The 11,947-nt window shown below is 35.1% G+C and overlaps 1 protein-coding gene and 1 non-coding gene across 2 annotated transcripts; both read right to left on the reverse strand.

Annotated features, from left to right (window-relative positions):
* Positions 1–728: 728 nt before the first annotated feature.
* Positions 729–11,586, reverse strand: LOC107003965 (ferritin, chloroplastic-like). Its single transcript, XM_027912871.1, has 4 exons — positions 11,339–11,586; positions 1,057–1,118; positions 894–950; positions 729–817 (listed from the first exon to the last, which is right to left on the reverse strand). Exons 1-4 carry the CDS (start codon positions 11,442–11,444, stop codon positions 812–814), a joined length of 231 nt encoding a protein of 76 aa, XP_027768672.1. The 5' UTR covers positions 11,445–11,586; the 3' UTR covers positions 729–811.
* LOC114074977 lies at positions 9,755–9,857 on the reverse strand. Its single transcript, XR_003575355.1, has one exon. It is a non-coding gene; the product is annotated as a U6 spliceosomal RNA (small nuclear RNA).
* Positions 11,587–11,947: the final 361 nt, after the last annotated feature.

Here is an 11,947-nt window from a genome sequence, read left to right on the forward strand (position 1 = left end):
ATACATGACTTGAATTTGAAGTAACATAAATATATATTACATTATAGGACAACAACATAGTAGAACCTAATAATCTTAAGATAAAGTAGCCAGAACTGGGAGACCTTCAAGCTGCACCACTATACATATTAATGTAAAAGCATCTGATCAAAGTGCCACACTCTTGTAAGTAAAGAAAGTATATTAGGCAGGGATATTACTTAGTTAAGTCCAAAACAGTGTGAATTTAGTTACCACTCACTTTGTTTCAATCAGTTTGTTGGTTTTAATTAGACACTAAGTTTAAAAAAGTAAAAAAAGATTTTTGAATCTTATACTCTTAAACCAAAGATATAAGTGAAATGTACCAAAACGTTCTTTAACATTGAGGTCTTAAACATGACATGTGGAAAGTAGAATCTAAAAAATTGCCAAAAAGGGAAAAACATGTTAGGTTGTGGAGCCTGATTAATATATATAACTGTACTATTTTTTCTCCGTTTATTCTCTGTAATAAAAAATACTCTGATTTATCAATATATATGCCCCATCGCCGTGGAAGTTTAATCACGGGGTGTTACCACGAAATATTGGTTTCTCTCTTTCTCTCTCTAGATCTCTCATCTTTTTCTCTCTAAAGTTCTTGTGTTCTTTATTCATCAAGTGTGTGTGGATTCAATCCTAACAAAATATTATTCTTGAAACGGGATGAAAAGAAAACTAAGACTAACAAATTAAAACGAGGAGCAGTAAGTTAGAGAGTATTTATCACACCATGTCCTTTTCCAACCCTCCTTAGCTGAGTTACATATTCTGCAATTTTCTTAATAGCCTAAACCTGCCATAACAAGTAGCATGATATATAATGTGTAAGAATAAGCACATGATCCTTCATTGTTAACAATTAAATTTACCTGCTCAGCCTGAAATTCGCGTTCAACAAAATCTTGCATTTCGGAGTCATCAACCACCTGTTGTTCATCAAGACTGAAGTGTAAGCATAAGTAAAGGATGCCATTTAGGCAATTGGACACTTGAAATCGTGTCTAAAAAGACGAAAAAGAAGAGGTTTTTTACGCTATGCAGGGTCAGGAGTTTCTCATTTATTAACTTCTCCGAGGACAATGCTAGTCCCATTGCTGCATATCACAAACATATGGAGTTAATAATATGCACAATGCGACGATGGAAATTACTGACTTTATAAATTTGGATCTGATGGAAGTTGTATTAATTACTTTTGATAATGACAAATACTTTTGATGTCATCAATTATGAACCAGGTTCATTTATATTAAGAAATCAGATGTTGGCTCACTTGTGAACCAAGTTCATTTATTAAACAAGCTTGTGAGTTTATTAAAAAAGAAGCGAAGGACAAATATTAAGGCACAGATGTTTTTATGGAAAAAATGAATATAATAATGGTATATTTTAATAAATAAATAAGAAAAAACCTTTTCTTAAAAGGTTGTCTACTTTATACGAAGACAAAACCTTTTAAGAAAAGGTTGCGTATTGCGTATAACAAATAAAAAGCAAACAAATCTTTTTCATATCAAAGAAGGATACAGAAATAAGAATTATTATCAACTTCAAAAAGAGAGAAAGTAATTCTTGTTCAAAAGTCTATATAAACAGAGATTTCAAGACAAAGAGAGCAGTTCTTTGCAATCGAAGAAAAAGTGAGGTGAGACAAAGAGAGAGGCAGCAAAGAGCGTTTTTGTGAGTTCTGTGTGTTTTGTTAACTTGTGATCTTTGTTCTTAGTAAGATTGTAAGCTTGTGTGATTGTAAACAAGAAGTGGGTTTGGCTTCTTGTGGAGAGAGGAGATCTGTGAGTAAGTTTGCAAGAAGTGGGTTTGGCTTTTTATAAATTTGGAGAATTCGATTAGAGTTAATCGAAAATTATAATTGAGTAAGAAAAAGTAATAAAACGTAGTTGAGTTTTTCTTTCCTTGAGATAGGAAGGTTTTCGTTAAAGTATATTGTTTTAATTAACTCTTTTCATAGGCAAATAATCAAGAACTTGGTTCTTGATTTAGGGGTAAGGTTTTTTCAATTGATATCAGAGCAGGATCTTTTCACTAAAAGATTAACATCTTGAAAAGTAAATGGCAGCACCACCTACCCCCCCAAGAAGGAGCTTCTCAAACTCGACCCCCACTGTTCAATACAAAATAGTATGGATGGTGGAAGAATCACATGTTGGATCATCTGATAGGAGAAAATCCTGATCTCTGGAGTGTAGTCTTAGATGGTCCTACTATTCCTATGAAAAAGGGGCCTGATGGAGAAACAATGGTACCAAAGGAGAGAAAGGAGTGGGATGCCGCAGATAAACTGGCAATTCAAAATAATGCAAAATCTAAGAAAATTCTAATTTGTGGCATAGGACCAGACAAATACAACTGGATCTCTTCTTGTCAAGATGCCAAGTCAATCTGGGAAACCTTGCAGACTGCACATGAAGGAACAACTCAGGTTAAGAAATCAAAGATTGACAATTTGAATAGACAATACGAACTATTCAGAATGATGGAAGGAGAAACTATTCAAGATATGCACACTAGATTCACTGCTATCATCAATGAAATTTACTCTCTAGGAGAAGTAATTTCAAACGGAAAGGCAGTCAGAAAACTCTTGAGCGTCTTACCTGAATCATGGGAAAGTAAAGTTGAAGAAATTACTGAAGCACGTGACTTAGATAAGCTTGCTATGGATGAGCTCATTGGAAACCTCATAACTTAAGAACTGAAGAAAAATCAAGAAAGAGAGATTGGTAGCAAAAGGAAAGAAAAGAATCTGGCTCTAAAAACTACCACCTCTGAAGATTTTGAGGATGAAAACATCGCACTCATGGCCAAAAGATTCTCTCAATTGTTAAAAAGGGGACAAACATTTAAAAAAAGGAGTCCACAGAAGAATGTTGAAAACTCAAGAGAACAATTGTGTCATAAATGTGGTAGTCCAGACCACTTTATAAAATTCTATCCACTATGGGCCTTAAAATACAAGAAAAACAACCCAGAAAAGGTAAAAGAAGACAGATATATTCCCAATAACCGGAGAATGACAAATCAAGTGGCAGACATATCCATAAAAAAGGCACTCGCTGCAATGGGAGGCATATCTGAAGATGAATCTGAGGATGAAGAAATCGAGAATCAATCTCTACTTGCAATAAAACAAGAAGACAAATACGACTTTCTTGCATTAGTAGCAGTAACTGAAGAAGCAGACAAAGAAAGTACTTGTCAAGCACAAGATACAATTCATGCTCTAATGGCTGGTTCAGATTTCGAGGAAGAAGAAGAAGACCAAAACAGTCAGGTTAGGTCAACTTTCTCTAAAGAAAACTTGGAAATCTATACTAAAAGAGAGCTAAAGTCACTTTTAGAAACTGTAATTAAGGCATATCAGTCAACCTGCCATGAAAAAGAACTACTAATGGAAGATTACGCATCTCTAAGAGAAGAGAACATGACTCTAGAACAACAAAATTGTTCCATGCTCAATAAACAAGTAGAATTAGAAAAAGATTTAAACTCTAGCTTCTTAAAAAATCAAGTTTTACAAAAGAAACTGAACACGACTAAACAGGAAGCAGAGAACAGTATGAGGTGGAACAGGTCCTCCATAATTCTCGATAGTCTCCATAAAAGTCAATCTAGTTCAAGACATGGAATAGGTTTTTCCGAAACAAAAAATCCTAACATAGACTGTCTATGCTCTAACTGTGGCTTGACAGGACATAAAAGTCATGCATGTGACAAAAAACAAATTGCTCATCAGAAAAATTTTTCCTTTCTAAGAAAAAGTCAAAAGAAAACTGATCCTGAACCTGGTTCTACATCTAAAGTTCTTTCTAGATGGGCTAGAAAAATTCTCATACATCCCTTTAATCACAAACAGGCACTTAAGTGGATTTGGGTACCAAAACTAACTCGGTCTGAATAAAACTGCAGGCTTTAGTGAGAGAAAAAGGAAAGCACTGGTACTTGGATAGCGCCTGCTCAAGACATATGACAGGAAATCAAGATAACTTTCTCTCATTGAAACGAGTTAAAGGTGGAAAAGTAGCCTTTGGAAACGGAAAAATCGGGGAAATACAAGGAATTGGAAAGGTAGGAATCAATCTCAAACAAGCCATCGATGATGTATACTACGTAAATGGGATTCAACATAACTTACTAAGCATATCTCAAATGTGCGACAAAGGGAACAAGGTAGTATTCACTGCAGGTGAATGTAGAGTGATAAACTCAACAACTGAGGAACTGGTACTTCTGGGAAAAAGACACAAGAATGTATACACAATTGAAATAATAAGTTGGAAAATTCACTTACTTGCCTCAGTGCTCTCACTGAAAACTCTGCCCGCTGGCACAAAAGGCTAGGACATATTAGCCTCTCCACAATTAATAAACTAATATCAAAAGATCTGGTTAGAGGATTGCCGAGCAAAATTCTGCAAAGTGAACAGTTTTGTGGTGCATGTGTCAAAGGAAAACAATCCAAATCATCTTTTAAACCAAAGGGAATGGTTAGTACTACAAAACCTCTAGAGATGCTTCACATAGACTTATGTGGACAAATGCGTGTGATAATTAGAAGAGGCAAAAGATACATTCTTGTAGTAGTTGATGACTACTCAAGGTTTACTTGGACTATGTTTTTGGCAACAAAAGATGAAACTTATGAAGTATTTAAAATATTTGTGAGACTAGTTCAGAAGAAACTCAATACAGAAGTCATTAACATAAGATCAGATCATGGTTCAGAATTTGAAAACTCAAAATTCTTACATTTTTGCAGTACTAATGGAATTGATCACAATTTTTCTGAACCAAGAACTCCACAACAAAATGGTGTAGTTGAGCGTAAAAACAGAACTCTTGAAGATATCGCTAGAACCATGCTAATAGCAAGCAAACTACCATAATTCTATTGGGCAGAGGCCATAAACACTGCTTGTTATATGATAAACAGGTGTACAATAAGGACTTTTTAAAATAAAACCCCTTATGAACTACTTAAAGGAAGAAAGCCTAGCTTAGAACATCTTAGACCATTTGGATGCATATGTTACGTGCACAATAATAGAAAGGATAATTTGGGAAAATTTGATGCCAAGAGTGATGAAGGAATATTCTTAGGATATTCAACACAAAGCAAAGCATATAAAGTACTCAACAAAAGAACAAATCGAGTGGAAGAAAGTATGCATGTTATTTTTGATGAAAGCACAATAGAAGAATTGAATAGTCCTGTTGAACATCCTCCAAAACCATTCGAAGATTTACAATCCGATGAGGATAATACCACAAATAAGACAAATCCTCAATAAATTGAAAATATACCAACAGAAACAGAGAGAGAAAATCAAATACTCCAACATCTGAATCAACTCAAAATCCTAAGATTCATGGCTGGAAACATCAAAGTTCTCATCCCATTCAAAACATTCTCACACCATTGGAATCTGGGATTCATACCAGATCTAGAGTACGAAATATGTGTGCCTTCTCAGCGTATCTATCTCTAGTTGTTCCAAAAAATATTAAAGAAGCCTTGGGAGATCCAGACTGGATTATTGCTATGCAAGAAGAATTGAGTCAGTTTAAAAGAAGCAAAGTCTGGAACCTGGTTCCCAGACCACATGATCGAACTGTCATAGGTACTCGATGGGTCTTCAGAAACAAACTAGATGACCAAGGTCAGATAACTAGGAACAAAGCTCGACTAGTGGTTCAAGGTTACAACCAAGAAGAGGGAATCGACTATGATGAAACCTTTGCACCAGTGGCAAGAATGGAAGCTATAAGAATGTTAATTGCTTTTGCAGCCCATATGGAATTCAAACTCTATCAGATGGATGTAAAAAGTGCATTTTTGAATGGTTTTCTACAAGAAGTGTTCGTGAAACAACCTCCTGGTTTTGAGGACCCAGATAAACCTGAACATGTCTACAAGTTAGAAAAAGCATTGTACGGACTAAAGCAAGCTCCAAGAGCATGGTATGATCGTCTATCCACATTCCTTCTAACACATGGTTACTCCCGTGGAAAAATAGACAATACACTCTTTCTTAAAAAACAAGGTTCAGATATGCTCATTGTACAAATTATGTCGACGACATCATATTTGGTGGAACTGACCCGTCACATAGAATTGAGTTCGCCAAACTCATGAGTAGTGAATTTGAGATGAGTATGATGGGAGAACTAAATTTCTTCCTAGGTCTTCAAATTGATCAGTCTCCTACAGGAACTTCCATTCATCAATAGAAGTACATTCATGAACTACTGAAAAAATTTGACATGAATGAAGCAAAGATAATTGACACTCCCATCGGCACTACAACAAAGTTAGATAAAGATGAAGCAGGTTCTCCAGTCAATGATACAAAATACAGACGTATGATCGGATCACTCTTATACCTAACTGCAAGCAGACCCGACATTATGTTTAGTGTTGGACTTTGTGCACGATTTCAGTCATGTCCTAAAGAATCTCATCTAAATGCAGTAAATAGAATACTTAGATATGTCAAAGGTTCTGTGAACCTGGTGCTATGGTACCCATTAGGAGACTCATTTGATTTAGTAGGATTTGCTGATGCTGACTATGCCGGATACTTAGTTGACCGAAAAAGTACATCTGGAATGGCAAACTTTCTAGGACCATGTCTTGTCTCATGGGCCACTAGAAAACAAAATTCAGTTGCCCTCTCTACTGCAGAGGCAGAATATGTAGCAGCTGCATCTTGTTGTGCACAATTATTATGGATAAAGCAACAATTAGAAGACTTTGGGATTAAGACAGGCTGCATTCCTATTATGTGTGATAACACTAGTGCTATTAATATGGCAAAGAACCCGGTCCAACACAAGTGCACTAAACATATTGACATTCGACATCACTTTCTGAGAGACAATGTTGAAAAAGGATTTATCATAATGAAATTCTGCGCTACTGAGGATCAAATTGCTGACATTTTTACGAAGGCTCTTGGGCGAGAACCATTCCTTAAAAATCGTCTATCTTTGGTACTCGTGTTTCAGAACTAAAAGAACCAAAATCTACTCACCACCGACTCAGGTTCTTATATTTTCAACCTGGTTCTCCTATTTAACTTTTTGTTTGGATGTGACTGCCGTTGTTTCAAATTCCTTTCAGGCCTGTTCAAAGTACCAATTCATCATCATTACCCTTCTATTCCCTATAAAACCTTTTATCTTCCCCACACACAAAAAAATGGCTTCCTCTCTCCTCCTCGTCGACTACTCCGATGATGAACCTACCTTCACATCGGAAACTCCGACAACTACTCACAGGAAATCTAGTCCACCACCATCAACAATATCCGACCACCACCCCCAATTTTCTTCCCCACCATCTCCTTCCTCCATTCCCTCAGAAAACCCCCAAATCCCTAAACCCTCTTTCATCCCTCAGGAAACTATGCCCTTCTCTAACTCTCCTCAAATACATACAACCCCTTCATCTACACCAGTTCCTCGGCGTCCTTGCAAGCATATTGCTGTCAAACGAAAGGCGATTCGTACTCCTCGAACTCGACAAGCAAGTCAAGCCCATCTAGAGATGTTGGCAGAATCTACCAACAAACGCCGTCGTACTGGTAAGTCACCTGCTTGCTCTTCTTCCACCCCTGTTATTTCTGAGTCTGATGAAGACATTTTAGAATCTGCCCGTTCTTCAAAACCTCCCTCTTCTAAAACCCTAACCAAAAACGAAATTAAATTTCTTGCCATGGGAAGGGAGACTTATTTTAAATCACAGAAAATCTTGAGAGGGCGAACAATTCATCCAGAAATCAGGGATCGTACTGCAGTCAAAAAATTGTTGGCACTACTTGTAGTACAGGGGTGGGTAGACATTTTTCTTCACTCTGATAACATGATATTTGACATAGAAGTGGCTGAGTTTTATGCAAATTTGACAATGATTGATGATTCAGTGCTTTGTTCGTCCGTTCATGGCATAGATATAGTTATTGACCAAACTAGATTAGAGGCAATATTTCGTATTCCTTGCATAGGGTTGGAGGAATATCAGTGGGGTAAAGATGATAATTGCGCATTAACTTAAAAATTCACACAAGGGAGGGTCAGTGATCGACCGCGAAAGGTACTGAAAGGCGAGATGTCTCCTTTTCACAAATTAGTGTCTGAAGTAGTTCACAAAGGCATTATTCCAAGAGGAGAAAGGAGACATGAAGCTAACTTTAGAGATATGGGTCTTGGTTATGCTTTGGATACGATGCATCCTATTAATTGTCCTTCCCTTATAATTAAACATATGGTCAGAATAGTGGATCCTAAGAAACCTCTTCAATTATCTTATGGGAACTTGTTGACTACTGTGTTTAAAGAATTTGGGGTACCTTTGATGGATGGCCGATCTTTGAGTAAATATGATATGTTTACTCAAACTACTCTTGGTGAATGCAATCTTTTGGATGCTGCTGCTAATCAAGTTCCTCTTCGCTCTGCTGGTCTAGTCATGCTCTTATTTCTGAGCTTAATGAGGCTCGAGCTCAAAATGTGTTACTAAAAGATGAAGTTACTATTCTTCAGGCTCAATTGGCTGCTTCTCAGGGGGAAGTTGGGAGATTAAAAGATCAACTTATTCAACAACAAATTGATAACAATGCTCGTGTTGATCATATACTTCATGCTTTTTCTAGGCCTTAGTTAATGGCTTTTCTGTCCTATATTTAGACATTATTAATGGCTCTTGGTTGTATTGCTGTTATAGCTTTTGTGGATATCTTATAGTAGTATCCTTCTATTTTAATATTGTGGATATGTTTTGGCTCTATATTGGGCTTTTTGATATGTCAAAAGGGGGAAACAGTTTCTAAAAACTGGTGTTATTATGAGTATTATTTGTCATCATCAAAAAGGGGGAATTTGATGGAAGTTGTGTTAATTACTTTTGATAATGACAAATACTTTTGATGTCATCAATTATGAAAAAGGTTCATTTATATTAAGAAATCAGGTGTTGGCTCACTAATGAACCAGGTTCATTTATTAAATAAGCTTGTGAGTTTATTAAAAAAGAAGCGAAAGACAACTATTAAGGCACAGATGTATTTATGAAAAAAAATGAATATAATAATGGTATATTTCCATAAATGAATAAGACAAAACCTTTTCTTAAAAGGTTGTCTACTTTATACGAAGACAAGACCTTTTAAGAAAAGGTTGCGTATTGCGTATAACAAATAAAGAGCAAACAAATCTTTTTCATATCAAAGAAGGATATAGAAATAAGAATTATTATCAACTTCAAAGAGAGGAAATAATTCTTGTTCAAAAGTCTATATAAACAGAGATTTCAAGACAAAGAGAGCAGTTCTTTGCAATCGAAGAAAAAGTGAGGTGAGACGAAGAGAGAGGCAGCAAAGAGCGTTTTTGTGAGTTCTGTGTGTTTTGTTAACTTGTGAGCTTTGTTCTTAGTAAGATTGTAAGCTTGTGTGATTGTAAACAAGAAATGGGGTTTGGCTTCTTGTGGAGAGAGGAGATTTGTGAGTAAGTTTGCAAGAAGTGGGTTTGGCTTTTTGTAAATTTGGAGAATTCGATTAGAGTTAATCGAAAATTGTAATTGACTAAGAAAAAGTAATAAAACGTAGTTAGTTTTTCCTTCCTTGAGATAGGAAGGTTTTAGTTAAAGTATATGGTTTTACTTAATTCTTTTCTTAGGCAAATAATCAAGAACCTGGATCTTGATTTAGGGGTAAGGTTTCTTCAGGATCATTTCTTGATTTGTGCGTCATTCTTATGATGGGGTTATGATAAACTTTTCTGTATCGTTTCAGTTTTATCAAATGTGTCTATATGGGCACATTGTTGACTCGAGAAGTTACTATGCTCGTCAAAGAATGCAAGAAAACTACCCATACAACGCGTGTCCCTTATCAACATGATCAAATTCAGAGGGAGGCATCATAATAGAGTGTAGCTTCACTCTTCCTCCTCGGATGTTCTGTTATTCATAAGAAGCAAAAAATAAATAAACTTCTGACCGTTTATATGACTACAAATAATTTAATTAACAGTAAAAAGGGAATTGTAAAGCTAAATTATTTTCAACTATAGAAAGGCAACACTCCTTTTGACTAAAACAGAAAATATGTCACATAAATTGAGACAGACAGAGTAATGTCCTTTTCAAAATTTATGATTGTGCAAGGTGACCTGATAATGCATCAACTTATCAGTATTTTCCCTTTCTTCACTTGACTCCTTGAAGAATCTGATACAAAATTTCTCTATTAACACATGAACATTGAAAAAATATGGAGATTAACGATTTTCTAGTCATTACTTTGCGAGGCCTTTTAGAGCTACGTTGTCCCTGTCAAAGTAGGTGTACATGGCGTGGTACACATACGAAACGTTGTACTCCACACCGCAATCAAATACATAATGAACTCAATAAGTAAAACAATTAACTTATATATATGTGTGGAGAAAATACTTTTACGCCTTCATTATACTTTAACTTGTTATAGCAGATAACATGTCTTATTTTCTAGGTTACAAGTCTCACTTTCTATGAATAATTACACGTACTTATCTTTCATAAGACCTTTTTCACTATAGGTGTGTAAAAGTTAATCTTATATACATATATATATATACCCATGATTTTCCTCTACCCCTTTTGGATCTATTTAATTTCCATTGTTTAGACAGAGTACATACATCCATGTGAGTACTAAAAGAAACAGGGTTAGGGGTTTCGGATTTACTGCTAGTCATCTTATCTAAAAACTTAAAAAGCTATTAAAGATTTAAAAAACTTTTATTTACTCAACTATGCATTCAACACGTCCATTCATGTGCGATTTAATTCTTTTCTTTCATGTGACAGAACACCTAAAAATTCCTTTTGATTAAGGTATCATGATATGTTGTGTGTCATCTCATCTAAATCTTAAATTGTGAAAAGATCATATTTATTTATTTAACTTCAATTTTACTCTTACTAGTTCAATTATATGTTTTACTTCTCTTTTTAGTACAATAAAACTATCATTTTCTCTACTCGTAATTCTTACTTATTATATCTCATATAACATGCGTTTAAGCATATCATTTTCTCTACTCGTAACTCTTTAATTATAATATCTCTAAGCGCACATGATCATGTTTTTCATACTGTATACACAAAATTTGAAGATTTTTTTTCTTATTTTCTATAAACTGTCTCTAGTCAAACTGTAACGAATAAATTAAAATGCAAGGAGTACTAAACAAACACCAACAACCTTAACATAACATGTATAGATAAAGCACAAAAAGATCGAAGGGAAGAACTTACTTGATCTGCTCATTGATAGCAGATTCACATTCGTCCGCGAATCTCTGTCGAGCAAGTGAAGTTTGTAGTGTGATAGGAACCATAAATTCATCTTTGTTAACTTCATCAAATGGCTCAAACACAACACCAGTAAGTGAAATATCAATGTTGCACAAAGTAATTTGAACTGTTTCTTTGGAAAAACAACATTTGAAACAGAAGAGAAAGATAAAGATGAATCATAATTTCAAAATTTAGAAAAATTAATTAGCAACATGATAATTTTCAAATATTCAAGATTGAGATTAGCATTGACAAGATATATATAGAAAGTTGGTTGATGGGAGTTTCAAGTAGAGTACGATTTAATTGAACCGATGAGAGAGTGACACGTTGAGTTTGTCATTAGTCCAATTGTAGGAGTCGTGTGGTGGGCTCGTGGCCCTAATAATAAAAAGTAGAAAAATTAGGGGTATCAAAATTGGGAAATTCCGGAATACATCATTATCAGCTTACGTGTCAATGACTCTTGCCCTAAGATTGGAGTATGATCACAAATATATATATATATATATATATATATATATATATATATATATAGAGAGAGAGAGAGAGAGAGAGAGAGACACA

This window comes from Solanum pennellii, chromosome 11 (assembly GCF_001406875.1).
Source record: "Solanum pennellii chromosome 11, SPENNV200".
NCBI lineage: Eukaryota > Viridiplantae > Streptophyta > Magnoliopsida > Solanales > Solanaceae > Solanum > Solanum pennellii.

What these genes read in the sequence shown, in the direction of transcription:
- LOC107003965 (XM_027912871.1), bottom strand. Translation starts at nt 11,444, where the DNA reads ATGAAGTTAACAAAGATGAATTTATGGTTCCTATCACACTACAAACTT. An exon ending in GCTATCAATGAGCAGATCAA is followed by an intron (nt 1,119 to 11,338) that starts GTAAGTTCTTCC and finishes TGTGATATGCAG; the next exon opens with CAATGGGACTAGCATTGTCC. An exon ending in AACTCCTGACCCTGCATAGC is followed by an intron (nt 951 to 1,056) that starts GTAAAAAACCTC and finishes GATGAACAACAG; the next exon opens with GTGGTTGATGACTCCGAAAT.